We start from the raw sequence: 17,531 nt of genomic DNA, 5'->3' as shown, positions 1-17,531 counted from the left end.
TGATAAATGTCCATTGGCGTAACCAGTGTTTGTCTTGAAATAATCTGATATTGTGCAAAAAAGTAACTGTGAAAATGATTTTAGCAGTCTACTCTATAAAAATGGAATATAAAATTATTTTAAACCACACAAGCCCAAAATGGAGAGAAAATATTGATGTCTACAGCATACTGACTTTGATACCAACCCTTATTTGTCACTGTCCTAATCCCTAAAGCTCAAGTCCTCTTTGCTGTTGTACTGAGACAGTTTGTTTCTGTAGGATGATTAAATCAGCCTAAGATCAAAATGTGTTGCTGTAGTGTTGGGGTATTGACAATTTAAGACTATATTCTGTTTTGACAGTAGAAAACAAAACCTGTGTTTTTCTTTGTAATGGATTAAACTTGATTTTATCTGGATATTTTGCAGACCATCCTTGGACTACCCTTGTATTTTGCTGTAGCACCTAAAGTTCAAACAATGCAATTTTTTGACTCCTTTACTGACTCACAGTTAACTCAGTGATGTTGGAGCTTTCCTAACTCCAGGTTTGTGTGTTGCAGCTGTATCAGCTGGAGCAGCTATCACAAGAACCTTCTGGCCAGCAGTGACTATGAAGGAACTGTCATCTTGTGGGACGGATTCACTGGCCAGAGGTCCAAAGTCTATCAGGTAGGTTACCACGGTCTTGGATTGAATTAAGCCCTGTTTCCACCAAGCAGATCAGTTCAGTTCAGTTCAGTTCGTCACGGCATGCACTTTATGACGTTTCCTCTGACTAATCCTGGGACAGATCCCCAAATAACCGAGATTAGCCATTCCTATATTTTGGCACCCTTCTGTAAAGGTGCCACACTAAACCGATCGGATCCCGCAAGGTGGAGCTACAACACTGCTGACAATTGAATTGATTGGTTGAAAGAATCTTCACTTACGGTGCGACAGCTGTAGACTGTATTTCTCCTGGCAGTACGCAGCCTTCTCTGAAAAAAAGCTTAATTGTTCTTTGTAACAAAGAGCTACATGCCAATCACGTAGAAGGTGAATTGTCAGATGTCTTCCATCGTTGCTCTTTGTTTACTGTGCCACGTTTTTTCTTCTTTGTTGGATTTATTAGAAGGGTACACTGTGTTGTGCTGCTATGGCATCATGGTATTATTTAACTGAAGCAGCTATTAGCATCCGGCTTACAAACCGCCTACCATAAGGGGGCACAGTTGTCTGTGGATATGCAAACAGAACCAGGCTTAACCAAGCCAACCAGAACCTAACTACTGATCTAAACCGGACTGCTGGGTGGAAATGGGGCTATAGTCAGTAATGGCAAATGAATTAAAAGTTTGGGGTTCAGTATAAATGCTTTATTTTAGCTTGATAGTGACACATTTTTGAGTGCTTTCTCTGATTTTTTTTTCAGGAACATGAGAAAAGATGTTGGAGTGTGGACTTTAATCTCATGGACCCAAAGCTGTTAGCCTCAGGTTCTGATGATGCTAAAGGTAACTGTCTGACTACACAGATTTACTACATCTTTACTTCCATCACACCTTATTAAACTATAATAAACTGTTCATATGTCTGTTATCTGTGTTTCAGTGAAGTTGTGGTCAACCAATCTTGACAACTCGGTGGCCAGCATCGAGGCGAAGGCCAACGTCTGCTGTGTTAAATTCAGTCCAACCTCCAGGTATCATCTGGCGTTTGGCTGTGCAGGTAAGATCAGGAGAGTGTGAGGTGTTCTCTGTCTTCTTCACTGTTGGTAGAGGTGAAAATTACTGACGCAAGCAGATTATTAATTTATTAACTCTATTGTTTCTATAGAGACAAGTTTAAACTGGCTGAAACATCATCACTCTGACAGGTTGCAAACACCTCAAACCGCTGCAGCTTTTCTGGTATTTTGTATTTCCTCTGTGGTCATCTTGACTCTTGCGGTCCAGACAGACTTCTGAAAATTCATTTATTCCTCTCCCAAAGGAGTAATAACTTAAATACAAACTATTCTGTCGTACACAGAAACAATCCCTCAAATAGGAACTACCACAGAACACAGAAAGTCTTTGTTATCCAGCAGGGAATTTCTCTGGCTTAGTTACCCCATTCCCAGAGTCCCCAAGGTCTAAGTCCACTCAGCCTGGAAAGGGAAACTGTCTTTGACCTTGGAGTTGCTGGTTTGAAGTGAATCTAGGACATTAGAACGAAAGCCAGCAGGCACAGAGTACCAATCATTCACCCCAGAACTGATGGAGAACACATTGCGTGTAAGCATCACACATTTTAGAAAATGTCAACAAAGCTCTTGCACCATCACTCACGGTGGCTGCGTGCCTCGCTGCAGCCCCCTACTCTCTTCTTCAGCTCCCATCTGAATGCATACCGTGTATTTTTTATGTCTCTACTTGCAGACCACTGTGTCCACTACTATGATCTACGCAACACTAAGCAGCCAATCATGGTGTTCAAAGGCCACAGGAAGGCAGTGTCCTACGCCAAGTTTGTCAATGGAGAGGAAATCGTCTCCGCGTAAGTCTGTTTAGCATTTTTTCCAGCAGTGATGAAGTCATGTTTTTGTGCAAAATACTTTAGCTGTATATCTCCTCTGCAAAGACACTTCTAGTCAATTTCTGATTAACATTTTTTATTCCACTCACACACCCCCCAAAAAACCTAAACCCTCATCACATCCATCTTTTAATCTGGTATTGTGATGTGTTTATCGCCAATCTCCAGCTCAACAGACAGTCAGCTGAAGCTGTGGAACGTCAACAAACCACACTGCCTGCGCTCCTTCAAGGGTCACATCAACGAGAAAAACTTTGTTGGCCTGGCTTCCAATGGAGACTATGTTGCCTGTGGTAAGTTTGGTCTCTGAAAACTTGAAACCAAGAATAGTTGTAATCTCAGTGATAAATAATCCCCTTTTTGTGTATTTTTGTGTGTGTTCTGCAGGCAGTGAAAACAACTCCCTGTACCTGTACTACAAAGGACTTTCCAAGACGCTGTTAACTTTCAAGTTTGACACAGTGAAGAGCGTCCTGGATAAAGACAAGAAGGAGGACGACACCAATGAGTTTGTCAGCGCTGTCTGCTGGAGAGCACTGCCTGACGGGGTGAGTTCACCTCCTAAATATTTTTTATTTTACACATGCAGATACAGAAAGAAAGATGAAACAAGACTAGTGCCACCTAACACCAATTTAAAAAGGAAGAGCTTTATTTCGTATTGTTAAATCCAAAAATCACACTTTCCTCTCAACCGACCCTTTTCAACAGGACTTTAACAAACTTTTTTTAAATTTTGTTAAATTGTTCTTTAAATGAATACTGTGAATTGTCTTCCATTGTGCTGTGTTTCATGAACTATGGTTTCTTTTTCAGGAGTCAAATGTTTTGATTGCTGCAAACAGTCAAGGAACAATTAAGGTTTGTATTTTAATAATTAACTTTTAACATCCTGATAAAAGGCTGTGCTGCTGTTGTTGCATCAATGAAACGGAAACAAGCAACTGCATCACTGTTCATGTATTCTGGACTCATGTATGCAATAACTTTTTATGGCTGACAGTGAATGCAGCCAATGAAGTCAGAGGAAATCAGACTGGGTGATAACAGAGTACATAAGGGCCTATGCAGATCTAATATTTAATGGCTATGTGTTGGTAGAAAATGCTTGCGTACACTGTAAAACTTTTTTTAACTATAATACTATTGTAATTTACTGGTAAAACTGCTGCCTATGATTTACTGTCATTTTACAGTGTCCATACTGTAAAAAGACAAAGTAAGTTGTTGTTGAATTTACAGTTTATTGCTGTTTAAGTGTTTAAATACAGTTTTTTACTGGCGGCAGTTTCACAATAATCTGCTGTACATTTACTTTTATCTCTGTACTGTGAAAATGACCTTTTGTAACCTATTGTTTTCTATATTCAATTCAATTTAGTTTATTTGATAAGGAGGGACAATGTACATTCATACACACTTTAAAAAAATAAAATGTAAATGTACCCAAATCTAGCTACCAAGCTAACTACGATTGGTAGTCCCCCCAGCTAAAATATAAAAACAAACAGGTTAAAAAAAAAAGAACAAAAAAACACAAGTATAATATTTAAAGGGTTCTGTTCTTGTTTTGTTTCTTTTTAGGGAAAAGAAAGAACAGAGAAACATTATCATAATAAAACATTTTACAATACATTACAATCATAGTTTTTTATTGTACACATGTGGTCAGTAGCAGATGTTGAAGTGCTAGATTTAGACAGTAAAGTGCTGGAGTTGAGTATAAAGTGCTAGAGTTATTAAATGTGCAGTAATTCACTGTAGCTGCTACATTAAATGTATTTTACGAGTAGAATTCTTGTCATTTTACTACACAGTGCCATGGTGTACATGTTGTAATACTCTGTAAACTTCTAAACTTTTTCTATACCATCATATCGGTCTGTTTCTAACTCTAGAGGGACTGTCTGTCCGTGCTGTGAAGCGCAGAGTTTCTGTGCCGTCTGTACAACCTTCCAATCTGCAGCAGGATTACATTATCAACTGCACTCCTCACTCACAGTAACAGAGCTGTTGGGTTACAGTTAACAAAAACATTCTGGGTACAGCTTTTTAGTCATAACTCTGCTAAATGGCAGGGAGGGGCTAAAATGAGCAGGGGAATAGGGAAACAAAGTGATACAGGATAAAGAAAATGGTGACCAGTGATGCACGCTTGAAGGAGCGGTGTGTCCCGTTTGGAGGTTTAAGCCGCGTTTCCACCAAGCAGTCCGGGTCGGTTCGTCTCGGTACGGTGCGCTTTTAGCGGCGTTTCCATACACTCATCCCGGGACGGATCCCTAAAAACCGAGACGAGCCGTCCCACTTTTTTGGGACCCTTTCGTATGGGTGCCAGACTGAACCGATCCGCTCTCGGGAGGTGGAGCAACACACTGCAGACGGTTGATTGGTCAAAAGAATCGTCACTCACCCCGACAGCGGCTGCATTTCTCCTGGCGGCTCACAGACTTCTCTGAAACGAAGCTTGATTGCACTTTGTAACAGAGAGTTACATGAAAATCACAGAGAGGACGAAATGCTGCATGTCTTCCATCCGTGCTCTTTGTTTACTGTGTCGCGTTTTCTTCTTTGTTGGATTTAATCGCGGGGTAAGCTGCTACGGCGTCGCGCTATTGTTTACCAGCTGTGGCTTCCGGCATGCGGCTTACACGCCGCCCACCACGAGAGGGCACAGTTTTCTGTGGAAACGCAAACGGGATGAGACTTAACTGTCCCAAACCGTCCCAAACCGTACTGAACCGACCCGTACTGCTTGGTGGAAACGCAGCATTAGTTTCAAAGCATCCAACAAAAATAAACAATGGGCTACTGCAAAATTTGCTGTTTGTTTGGAATAATGGTTGATTTGGGACCACAAAATTTTGTGAGAGCAGGTGAAACAAGGCAGAAAGGGCAGGAAACAATTTGAGGAGGCATTTGCTCGAGGTTCGGCGTATTACAAGTAGGTAAACAAATTCCTCCTCAGTTGTTTTCTGCTCCTCCCACTCTCGAAAGAAGACGCGACTCCTCCACTAGCCACACAAGTTTCTCATGAGTCACTGGTCATTTTTTTTTATTATCCATCACTTTTTCTTATCATCAGTGCTCCTAGTACTTCAGCTCACAAGCCATACCCAGAATACATTTGTGATTTGTTGTGAATTGCAAGGTAACAGTTATTGCAACCCTAAGTGAGGAGGGAATAATGGTTCAGCAAACTCCTGACAGTGATCCTTGGCTGTGAACAGTGAAAAACTGTAACCATTTGGACCATAGGCAAGTGTTAGTATTCCCAGAATGAATTGTTAATGCATTTTGAATTGGAGTATTATACTGTTACACCAAAGTACAGGACATTACTGATGGGATTGTGCTGTAAATTTTACACCAAAGTCTTACAGTGTACAGAGCTGCAGAAAAATCTGTCAGGTTTAATTGTTTTGAAGGCACATTGGTGAGTTAAATTTAGTACCTTGGATTTTCTAAAGCAGTCAAAACAGAAATTAGTCCACAAACGGTTATGTTTGGAGATTTACTTTACAAGGGTGGACTCTATGTTCCTTCATCAAATCCAAACCACTTGCTTGAAATGCCAGAAATTAAACTCCAGTTAGTTTTCAAAATTCCTCTGTTATGCTGTGACAAAAAGCAACATAAGTCTGTTTCATTTCTCCCCTCAGGTGCTCGAGCTGGTCTGAAGGCCCACTACGTGTTCAGCGTGTGAAAGCACCACCAGCCTCTCTGTTTGGTAGAGGATCAGTGTGATGCAGAGAGAGCACAGGATGCCTGCTGAGCTGGGACACCTGACAACCACAGGGGACATGAAATAAACCGTCTGATTTTAATGAGCTACTAATTTTCCAGAAGCTGTACAGACTTTGGATGAGTTCACCCGTACAGCAGACGGAGATGTGCTGTCATCATACAGCAAAACCCCAGAGGATGAAACTTGGGCACAAGTGGAACAAGAGACTTTTTTAACAAAGCATTTTGTTTCTTTTCATTAAAGTTATATCCGCTTCAAGAAAACTTGTCTGTGTGATTATAGGTGAAATCAAATGTGTACCTTTTAATGAAGCTCACAAGGGTACATGCAGCCAACCGCTACCAGTGTGATGCATTTTTCCTTCTAAAGGCCAAAGCACAAAACTGAGACATGCAGAGCTAATGTCTTCACAAAAAGCTTTTAATCCCCCTCTTATGTTTGTCAGCCATCTGTTTTTTCCCTCTGTGTGTAGTTTTTGTGTTTTTCAGATTGGGAGACACCCATTTTAATAAATATGACTTGAATTTCATTTTTATTGTCAGTCCGTTTTCTGCTTTATGAGTATAGGATGTGACAAAGTGTGTGGGATTCAGAGAAGACCCACGGGCTCTGGAAATTTTGAGGAACTGATCTTTCTTTTACTGTCTGAACAAACAATTTATGACATATTTATCTGTGATCACAGTCATTCTCATGTATTTTCCGGCATTGATCTCTGATGCTGCACCAAACTGGATTATTTTTTCCATGTCTGTGAGCCATTTGTTCCTTGTTGAAAAACAAGAACCTCAATGAACCTGACTTCGCTTTTTTAAAGTAGCAGTTACTCTTCACATACTGTAGGCTAAAGCATCTGATCTGAGCTGAGTTTTATCATAACTTTAAGCAAACAGCTGTCGGTTTTTGTGGAGTTGTAACCTATGTTAACAATGACATCCAGAGAATTTGGTAAACACCACCAAGACAGACTTATTTTATGATAAATGAGTGAGAGAGAGGGATTTTGTATTTGTTAAACTCAATAAATTATTTCCAAACAATTCTTTTTTGTGCTGGTCTTTCTTTTCATTTGAAGGTTTGGTTCTCTTAATTAGTTTTCTCAAAAGAGGATGGGGAGACTTATTTTTGCTAAATTGTACTTGTATGAACTGTAACTTAACCTGAAAGAAAGAAATAAGAGCTGAACAACCTGTAATACTCTTAATAATTTTTAATGCATTTTGCAGACTTGTACTCAACTATTGATTTGTGCAACATAAGCTGTAGTTTATTAGTTTAAGAGAAATATCATATCATATTATGCCAACACTTCATAAAATGGTTTAATCAGCATGTTTCAGGTAGTTTGGGACGTCATTTACTCACTAATAAGTAACCAAAATACATGTTTCTTCGTATGGTCTTTAATCAGAGCAGCTTGACATCCTAACCGCACAGATTCACAAATTGTGAAGACTTTCAATGTTTTATGTGCAGACCCATGTTAAGACCTCACAATTTGTTCAAACATACCAAAATAATTTTCTATTTGACTTGACTACTTAGATAAATTAATTTATTTAATGCAAACAATAAAGCTTCCCCAAAACAGGGTTTCAGTGTTTAGTGTTCAAGTTATGGCACAGCAACAACAATAACTGAATGTTAGAGCCAGTGCGTGTTTTATCTTGATCTTTGTATGGTTCGACGTCCTCTATTTGCACTTAATTTAATTTCTTATAAACAAACATTGACACTGGGTTATCGTGCCAAGACTGCCATCACAAGGTAATTTTTTTAAAGGTTGGTTTTCTCAAAGGTTGAAATAATTATATCCGTAAAAAAATGGTAACTAACTCATTTTCTTCAACATCATGAGTGAAGTTAATCTGGGTTTTATCTCTAGAGGGTGAGAAAAATAAGTTAAAATCCTGAGAAAACGTTTTAGTTTAACTCAGTGATACCGAAAAATGAGCAAATTAGAAATTATGCCTGGTGTTCGAGCTTCTAAAAAAATCCCACACTTATTTACGTTTGTATTGGTGCCATTAGTTCCTAATGCAACAACTGTGGAGAGGGACAACGAAAACGCGGAACGATGTTTTCTTAAGTAACGGGGGAGTGCTTTGACCGACGGACAACGGACAAATAGCTTGTTAGCGGCCGCTGGAAACAAACCCGGGCTGTAGTTCTTGTGACCCAGACTGAGTTAGCCTCACAAACATCTCCTCTTAGTTTGACTGTGGACTTATTTTAACCAGAGGTTCAGAACTCCTCGAGGAAAATGGGGGTACCCAAATTTTATCGATGGATATCGGAGCGTTATCCGTGTCTGAGTGAAGTTGTGAAGGAACATCAGGTAAGAAAACCGGGGATCAACATCGATAGCTTAGCTCTCTGCTGGCTAACAGCTAGCTGAGTAAAGCGGGCCGTGAAACTTTTATTCCACGTAGCTAACCTGTGTTTTGACCGGCGCCTGAACACTTCTGTTGTCGCGAAGCAATTGTTTAAATTTTCATTATGTATTAAAACATAACTGAGACGTAATGCTGGGGAACAATTTCTGAGATTAACTAGCTTGATTTTTGGTCTCAGAGCAACACAGCATCGATGTATTTGAAGCTAAATCCAGTATTGTTTATTTACTTGCAGTGTATATTGAATCTGTTTTTTGATTTGTTGGTTCAAGTAAATGCACATTTCATACTGATGATTGCCTTTACTTCTTTTCAATACTTGTATCCTTATTTTTATTCATGTGTTTATAGATTCGCTCTCGCTTTCTCCTTTTAGTCTGGATACTTTTCCCATAACGCATACCAATACCATCCTGTACTATTGAATAATTGTGTTGAAGAGGTTGGCATATGGACCAGAACCACATTTTATCTTCGGACAACTTCAAAGCAACATTACCGAACCCTTTTATAACTGATGCTCAAAGAAAACTGACCAGATTATGTGTAACGCCGTGGAAATGTTTTTTTTTATTGTCAGTTAAAGTTTTTGTTTTGAGAGAATATTCAGAACAACAATAAACCTTTTAAATGAGAACTTTGCATCAACATGTGATGTACAGGGGATGTTGCTAGATTAGTTTAAGCCCCGGTGGTTTTCACGGTTTTCACCCACTGTGCCATTGCTTTTGTATATGCAATTCTGGCTTACTATATCTGTTCAATTTTATACTGACATTCTAGACCACCAAATTTGGTCCATATGAGCGTGTTATTTGGATTTGTTAGCTATTTGAGCTGCCTCGGTGGGACTTAGACGAACCTTAGTGACCTACTTGACTGTAAGATCGTGTTTCACTGCTTGAGCAGCAGTTTCATCAGCTGGTCGTTGTTGGGTGTCACTCCCGTTGCATAAGGCAGCTTCGATTCGTCTGTTATGAAACTGATACTTTATGCGCGCATGGCTTCATCTTTTACAACAACTAATAAAGAAACACTTTTGTAACCTTATCAGTCTGAGTCTACGGAAGCGTATTGAATTCACTTGAAGAAAAAAAATCCACCTCAGGTTTTTCAGAGTAATTTATTCTTCGGTTTGCTTTTTGTGGTAATTAATTTTGTTTCTCTGATTAATATTTTTTATTGGTTTGTTTTTTGTTACAATCATTTCTGTTTTTATGAGTAATTTTTTTTTCTGTTTTCAGATTACTTTTTTCCTGTTTTTATGAGTAATTTTTTCCTGAAGTATCGAGATACTTAGAAATCCAGCGAGAACCTCCAACCTGCTGTTTATTGTGGTAATTTTTTCTACTGTTTTTAGGAGTAATTTTTTTTCCTGAAGTATCGATCTACTTCGAAATCCCGCGAGAGCCTCCAACCTGCAGACGACTCCGGTGGATGTGTGGTGGCTCCTGTGTCCTGCACAGATCAGAGATCCTGTTCGGCACATATATACCTCAGGAAAAAATTACTGTGAAAACAGGAAAAAAGTAATCTGAAAACAGAAAAAAAAAATTACTCATAAAAACAGAAATAATTATACCAAAAAAACAAACCAATATGATAATTATTTAAAAAAACAATTAAAAATATGAATCAGAAAAAATTAATTACCACAAAAAACAAACCAAAGAATAAATTACTCTGAAAAACCTGGGTTGTTTTTTTTTCTTCAAGTAAATGCAATACGTATCCCTATGAGTCACCCCATAGTTACGTTTTTGCCCAAATATTTCCCTACTATAGAGATGTGCCTGTTGTGAGACAGTTAGACAGATCTCTGTTCTTTACAGTTCAAAGAGCCGTTAAAGATGTGATAGTGGCAATGAAACTCCTAAATGAAAAAAAAAACAATGCAGCAAGCAAATATGGACCTTGCAGCTCAAGAGAATTTTCAGCTGCTTTGCTGAATGTTTTTTTTCCCCCTCTGCTTTGCAGTCATTACATTTTCTGGTTTTGACATATTTATTTTCTTTCCCCAGATTCCAGAGTTTGACAATCTCTATCTAGACATGAATGGAATCATCCATCAGTGTTCCCATCCAAATGACGAGGATGTCCACTTCCGAATTTCTGAGGAAAAGATTTTTGCTGACATCTTCCATTACCTGGAAGTGCTCTTCAGGATCATCAAGCCTCGCAAGGTCTTCTTCATGGCTGTAGATGGCGTGGCACCAAGAGCAAAGATGAACCAGCAGAGAGGACGGAGATTCAGGTAGAGATCTGCTCAGACATAAACGTGAATATTTCTGTTAAACTGACCAGACTCAAAGACGTTGTTGAGACCTGAGTTTAAAGTGATACTCCAGGATGGAACAAGTTGGGTCCTATCACAAGGTTTAGGGCTGAAATTAGCCCTACTGCAGTGTTTTTGTGCAGCAGAAGCCCAGGGCGCACGCACCAAACACCCCCTCCCTGCCCCTCAAAAACACCGCTACATAAGGCTCTAGTTTTCATCGTGTCGTAAAACTGCGCTACCTCCACTGCAGAGCCACAGCTGGCGACGAGGCGCTCACCTCTTCTTGTATCAGTCCGCGCGCGCGGCGTGCCAGATATAAACAAATGCAGGTAGTCTGCCAGGACGAAGAGACACGATTAGAACTAGAGCCTTATTTAGCGGTGTTTTTGTGTGAAAGTAACGCGCTGAAAATTCTCTAAATAAAGCGTGAATGCAGACCGATATCAGATTTTTTCGGTGGGAGTCCGTTTCTTTGTGTTTTGGGTCAACTAAAATATGGCCCCGTCTGAGTGCAGAGGAAACCGGCAGAGGAGCAGGGAGGGGGTGTTTGGTGTGTGCGCCCTGGGCTTCTGCTGCACAAAAACACTGCTGTAGGGGTAATTTCTGCCCTAAACCTTGTGATAGGACCGAACTTGTTCCATCCCGGAGTATCACTTTAATGCTCGTGTGTTTTTGGTCGTGAAGTGTGGATATGGGTTTCTTTGATAACCACATGATTGAAAGTGGTTCTTCTCAGCCCCCTCAGCACTTACAGCCTCCTCTTTCAAGCTCAATGACTCTACGTGAACATTAAATTTAGGTTGTTCCAGTAGCTTTTCTTGAGGTGACCAAATAAAGAAATGCATTTTTTCTGAACATGCCTTCACCATGATGTTAAATCTCAAGTGTAAATAGTGACTCATTTGCTTTTAGTTATCTGACCGAGATGACAACTGTGTTTTCAAATATATTAATTCATTGTCTGGAGTAATTCTGTGCTTTAGCAGTGATGCTTGAGGTGCCACATTTATAAACCCAGGGCATGCATTTACTGCCTAATAAGGCAGCACGGGCCCCAAACAGACTATAACTAAAATGTAATATTTGCTTTGGTGAAGACTTAAGGAACCAGACTACAGGCAGAATAACAGACAGAGACTGTGAGTCTGACCTTACTTTTTATAGCTGACTTTGTGTGTATCTGTGTGTGTGTGTGTTGTGCATGTTTCTGTGTGTCTAGGTCTGCAAAAGAAGCAGAGGACAAGATAAAAAAAGCTCTGGACAAAGGAGAGGTGCTTCCCACAGAGGCGCGTTTTGACTCAAACTGCATCACCCCGGGTAGGAAAGCTCTCCGGTTCATTACGGCACATTGATACTAATTAAATAACTCAAGCCAGCCACACTGCACTGAGCAAGATAGTGCAACATTAATACAGTGGACAGTCAATTACTCTGTCTGAATCAATCTGTTTATCATATCACAGTTAGACATTGATACTTGTGTTCTTAGTAATATGTTTTGTACAGATTTTTCAAGCAGCCTAAGGGTAACCCAAAATGTCCCATTATTTATTTTATGCTCTAATTTAGCAGCTCATGTAAACTCAGGTAATGGATGAGCTGATTTTATATGCAGTAATATTGTTGCATTAACTAGTCTTTGTGTAGTCAGCATGAAACATGGCCACAACTCGCTGACACACGAGAAAAATCAAAGGAAAGGCAAGTTTATTAATAAACAGGGTGTCTGCGGTGTCTTAAAAAGTACTAAAAGTTGATAAATCAATTGTTGGAAAATTAAGGCCCTTAAATTGATTAAAAATTCTTAATCATGGTTTAATGAGGTGTTAAATTTTATTAGTAAAAGTAAACTTTGCCTCCATAAATATCCATGAATGTTCAATTTCCTCCTTGCGACTGTTCCCTGATTAGGCCGTTAAGCATTTGGCTGGTGAAGTTTTCAGGTATTGGAGCTCTGCAAGATGCACTTGCAGGATTTCAGACAATGAACCATGCAAGTCAATCTAGATCGCTGGACGGCCACCCGCTTACATGTGATCAAGAGAAGCTGATGCAGATGGAAAGCAAATCGCACAGTCTCAGGCACATGTCCTAAATTTTGATAATGATGAAATGAGTTCTTGGTTTTTTTTCCACAAGTTGGCCGTGATTAACTGCTGTTACTTGCTGTTACTTACTACCATGCAACGGCGGCTGTATTACTTGCACTTTGTATCAAAGAGCCACATGCCAATCACAAAGAAGACAGATTGCTGCATGTCTTCTATCGTTGCTCTTTGCTTACTGTGTCACGTTTTTCTTCCTCGTTGGATTTATTAGCGAGGTCCACTGTGTCCCGTGCTATGGCAGCATGCTGTTGTTCAACAGATGCTGCTTACAGCATCTGGCTTACCCCTAAATTCCACCACATGCGCAGCGCAGAGGAGCGCCATGGTCTTGCTCTGACTGTCAAGCGCAGCGCTGCTCCGCTCAGTCTGGAGGGGGAGGGCTGGTCCTTGGAGAGTCACAGGCTCTCGTATGAATAGCGATATCACACGATCACCATCCACTCCCATAACTTTTGATATGTCAGTCCACACCCTGTCCTTTCTGCCTCTATGCTTATAAAAAGGATGTTTGGGATCATACAGAATGTTGAACTTTCCACTTCCAAGATCAGCTTATCCTCATCCATGCCTTTGTGTTGCATCTGGGACCCTCCGACCCTCCGACTGTTTACCTGATGCACATGCCTCCAGATGTGACGTATTTATAACATATGGGGGAAATTTACATTTGAGAGTTTGTGCATTGTGTTTTATTTGGAATCTTCCGGATACTTCACACAGTGACTTCCTGTCTAGTACTTTCTTATTGACAGTGAATTTACAAGGTTTGGAAGCGGCTGCGCAGAAAATAGACCTGAAACAAATTTCTCGTGACTGGGCACTGGCGCAAGGGTGCAACGCGGAGCGGCGCGTGTGGTGGAATTTAGGGGTTACACGCCACCTACCACGAGGGGGCACAGTTTGCTGTGGAAACGCAAATGGGATCAGGCTTAACTGTACCAAACCTTACTGAACCGAACCAGACAGCTTTAAACGTGGCTTTACATTCTCTTAGAGGTCTTACCATTTTTTGAAAGGCTTTTAAAAAGTCTTAAAAAGGTATTTAAATCAACCTCGGGATTACAACACATACCCTCACAAAGCACCATCCATACAAAGAGGAGCTCAAAGTGCTTTACAAAGCAGGAAACAGAAAAGCTCAAGTCAGAGGCATTAAAAACATGTCATATAGGAAACAACTACCCTTTACTCTGTCATAGATGAGATAAATGGACAGTGCTCTTACAGTTTATCTGCATTTTGTATAGGAATTACAGAATCTGTAACTAGAGGCCTTTAATGCTACATTAAAATGAAACAAGTTCATTAAACAAAATGTTTTGAGTTCAAATTTCTTTTAAGAAAAATTTCCTGAAAACTGATTGTTCAGTGCCATAATGGTGAAATTGATGAAATTCTCCTTCACATTTTTAAAAAGTACATGGCGGCCATCTGCTCCTGCTGTTTCAGAGAACAAAGAGATTCACTGTGTTCCTCTTTGTAGAGACAGATTGTGCATCACTGACACTGAGGCACTCTGGGTTGAGCTTGTTTTATGCAGCTTGTCCTTTTTTATAAATATTTCTCTGTTATGATGAGGTTGTCAGGAATTCTCACAAATCACAAATCCTCCTCCTCCAGGAACTGACTTCATGGCAAGACTCCAGGAGCAGCTCAAGTATTTTGTCCACAACAAGCTCTCCACTGACAAGCTGTGGCAGAATGTTAACGTCTACCTGTCGGGTCATGAGGTAGGTTCCCTGTTTGGAGGGATAACACCCAAGGCTGCATGTCAGAAATACTGTCCGTGTGACAGTGATTTGAGTCATTTCTCATCTCCTGAATTATCCTCTCCTTTACAGACTCCAGGAGAGGGAGAACATAAGATCATGGAGTTTATTCGCTCTGAGAATGCTAAACCCAACCACAACCCCAACACCCGACACTGCCTGTATGGTCTGGATGCTGATCTGGTACTGATCGGATTTCTATGCCCTGGATTCAGACAGAGCTGTACAATATTTCTCCTTCAGTTGTTCACCCCTTTGTCTTCTTTGTTGTAGATAATGTTGGGTCTTACCAGCCACGAGCCAAACTTCTCGCTGCTCAGAGAGGAGGTTCGATTTGGGGGAAAGAAGAACCAAAAAAGGTTTTCATCCATCACAGTTTCTGAACTGCTGACTTCTTCTGTTTTTCACATCTGTTTGGTTCTTTTCCTTCCCTGCAGTGAACTCTGGTCTTTTTCTTCCTTTCAGGATTACAGCTCCAGAGGAGACAACTTTTCATTTGCTCCATTTGTCTCTGATGAGGGAGTATATTGACTATGAGTTCTCTGAGCTCAGGGTAAGACACACACCACTGAAGTACAAAATAAACAGTCCCATCTGTACAACTGTGTGTCCAATCAAGACAATAAACACAATTTCCACCCCAGTCATTTTATTTCTCTGTGATAAGCAACATTTAATTCATGTTGTGGTTGTTGAATGGTGTTTTTTCAGAATCAGCTCGGCAGTGAGTATGACCTGGAGCGAATAATAGACGACTGGATTCTGATGGGCTTCCTTGTTGGAAATGATTTCATCCCTCACCTCCCTCATCTTCACATCAGTCACGATGCTTTGCCGCTGCTTTACAAGACCTACATCAGTGTTCTGCCGAGCCTGGGCGGTGAGAGACACAGGACTACTAAATAATACAGCTATATAGCGCTTGGTTAAATGATCTATAATCATTAGGGATTGTGGGATTGTCTCTGGTCTCCATTCCCATGGCAAAAGTTAGCTTTAATACTGCTTGTGCTTCCATGAAGATTTTTATATCCACAAAAAAACTGAATCCTGTTTTTATCTCAGGTTATCTGAATGAGAATGGCCATCTGAACCTGAGGGCCTTTGAGAAGTACCTGGGGAAACTTTCTGAGGTGAGAAAGATCCTGCATTTGTCTCGTCAGTATTATTTAAGGGTAGCAATAACAACTACATTCTGCAAATTGGTTTGGTTCTGAAAAAAGATGTGAGCTAAGTTGGGGTAAAGAGTACTCTTTAGTAGGGCTGAACAATTAATCGATTTTAAACCGCCATCGCAATGTAATAGAATGCAATTTTCAAATTGCAAAGGCTGCAAATAGAGAAAAACAAAGTTTTGTGTACACAGACCTGGAGGGAACATAGTAACTTGTACTTGTTCTCCCTTAAAACCATTAAAAGGCAAAATGCTGTTTTTCCTGGCAAAAAAAAACCCTGTGGGCTACAAAGATCCATCCAGTAGATTGTAGAGCCATTCCCCTTGGTCACTTTTCTCTGTATGGTTTGTTACTCTTACTGACAACTGGAGGTCATTAAATTTTTCCAGTGTTCCTTTTTCTTTTTCAATTAAGAAATGCAAAAAAGACTTGTTTAAATGCTAACAGTATCATTTGTTGGTTAGTCATACTATAAAACGACTTAAAACTTGTGTTAAGTGAACAATGCAGAAGATAGGCCCCCCCCCCAAAATAAAAATTGTATGCTAAATCACAATATTGTTTAAAAAAAAAACGCAATTAGATTATTTTCCAAAATCTTTCAGCCCTACTCTTTAGGGATGCATGACAGTGGATTTTTTGCTGATATTCAAAATGCCAATATTTAGCCGATTTGGATACTGGTAATTTTCCTGTTCGCATAATTGCAGAGATTATCAACTGTCTTCTGTACTGGAAGTAGCATAGTGTATTATGGTGCAGACTCTTATACGTTTGTTATGTAATATTCATTTCTTGTGCAAAATAAGAAAATATGTACATGGAACTGTATATATTTATTCATGACGATTGCTTTCAAACAAACTAATTCCAAAAGATAAATCCTCCTTCAAAGCTGGATGATGCTCTTTCAGAGAAAGTCATAACATTGCCAATAACCAGGCCAAATTTGGCCAATTTCACAATTGGCAGTCAGTAAACATGACCTCTGTTCACAGGGAACAAATGAGAACAACTGTATAGCAACTGTACAGCAATTAAACCCTAATTGAATAAAATGTTTTATTTTGGTAAATGGTAAATGCGCCCGAGGTCGTCAGGTACATTTTCCTTACAGACTTCTGCTTAAATTTAAGTTTAACTTAAAACAGAAACCAAAAAGGGGACTACTCAATCTGAACTATGCAAACAAAATCACAAAAAGTGAAAAAAATATCTGCAGCTTCATCCTATTATTTAATTGGTTTATTATATAGTGAAATTTGGAGTGTTGGCCGATATCCGATATTTTCTTTTTAAGCCATTATCGACTGATATTAAAAACATGTTGATTATTACGTGCATCTCTACAACTCTTTAATGCTTTTTACACCAGTTTGACAGGGAACATTTCAGTGAAGTGTTTGTGGACTTGAAATGGTTCGAGAGTAAAGTTGGTAACAAGTACCTGAACGAAGCTGCTGGATTGGCTGCAGAAGAGGAAGCTGCAAACATGGACCTCAATAAGAATGAGGTC

General features: G+C 39.8%; 2 protein-coding genes across 7 annotated transcripts in view; both read left to right on the top strand.

The window, feature by feature from the left end:
- The window catches only part of cop1 (COP1 E3 ubiquitin ligase), a 30,757-nt gene extending 23,428 nt beyond the window's left edge, over positions 1-7,329 (top strand). For all 4 annotated transcript variants that reach the window (XM_074689086.1, XM_074689088.1, XM_074689087.1 and 1 more), the window contains 8 exons: positions 546-654; positions 1,400-1,481; positions 1,579-1,695; positions 2,388-2,505; positions 2,713-2,837; positions 2,932-3,092; positions 3,361-3,405; positions 6,204-7,329. In XM_074689086.1, coding sequence (XP_074545187.1) covers positions 546-654; positions 1,400-1,481; positions 1,579-1,695; positions 2,388-2,505; positions 2,713-2,837; positions 2,932-3,092; positions 3,361-3,405; positions 6,204-6,221 — 775 coding nt within the window. In that variant the 3' untranslated portion in view covers positions 6,222-7,329. The remainder of the gene's footprint in view (positions 1-545; positions 655-1,399; positions 1,482-1,578; positions 1,696-2,387; positions 2,506-2,712; positions 2,838-2,931; positions 3,093-3,360; positions 3,406-6,203) is intronic.
- A 1,090-nt stretch (positions 7,330-8,419) lies between these two features.
- xrn1 (5'-3' exoribonuclease 1) overlaps positions 8,420-17,531 on the top strand; it is a 30,682-nt gene continuing 21,570 nt past the window's right edge. For all 3 annotated transcript variants that reach the window (XM_074688471.1, XM_074688470.1, XM_074688469.1), the window contains exons 1-10: positions 8,420-8,627; positions 10,707-10,939; positions 12,183-12,280; positions 14,692-14,801; positions 14,913-15,023; positions 15,114-15,199; positions 15,306-15,393; positions 15,552-15,720; positions 15,906-15,973; positions 17,391-17,528. In XM_074688471.1, the coding sequence (XP_074544572.1) occupies positions 8,553-8,627; positions 10,707-10,939; positions 12,183-12,280; positions 14,692-14,801; positions 14,913-15,023; positions 15,114-15,199; positions 15,306-15,393; positions 15,552-15,720; positions 15,906-15,973; positions 17,391-17,528 (1,176 nt within the window). In that variant the 5' untranslated portion in view covers positions 8,420-8,552. The remainder of the gene's footprint in view (positions 8,628-10,706; positions 10,940-12,182; positions 12,281-14,691; positions 14,802-14,912; positions 15,024-15,113; positions 15,200-15,305; positions 15,394-15,551; positions 15,721-15,905; positions 15,974-17,390; positions 17,529-17,531) is intronic.

Source organism: Halichoeres trimaculatus, unplaced genomic scaffold, assembly GCF_033239565.1.
Source record: "Halichoeres trimaculatus isolate MK-OKI-2021-1 unplaced genomic scaffold, fHalTri1.1 fHalTri1_scaffold_15, whole genome shotgun sequence".
NCBI classification, from domain to species: domain Eukaryota; kingdom Metazoa; phylum Chordata; class Actinopteri; order Labriformes; family Labridae; genus Halichoeres; species Halichoeres trimaculatus.
This window is presented reverse-complemented; position numbering and strand designations above follow the sequence as displayed.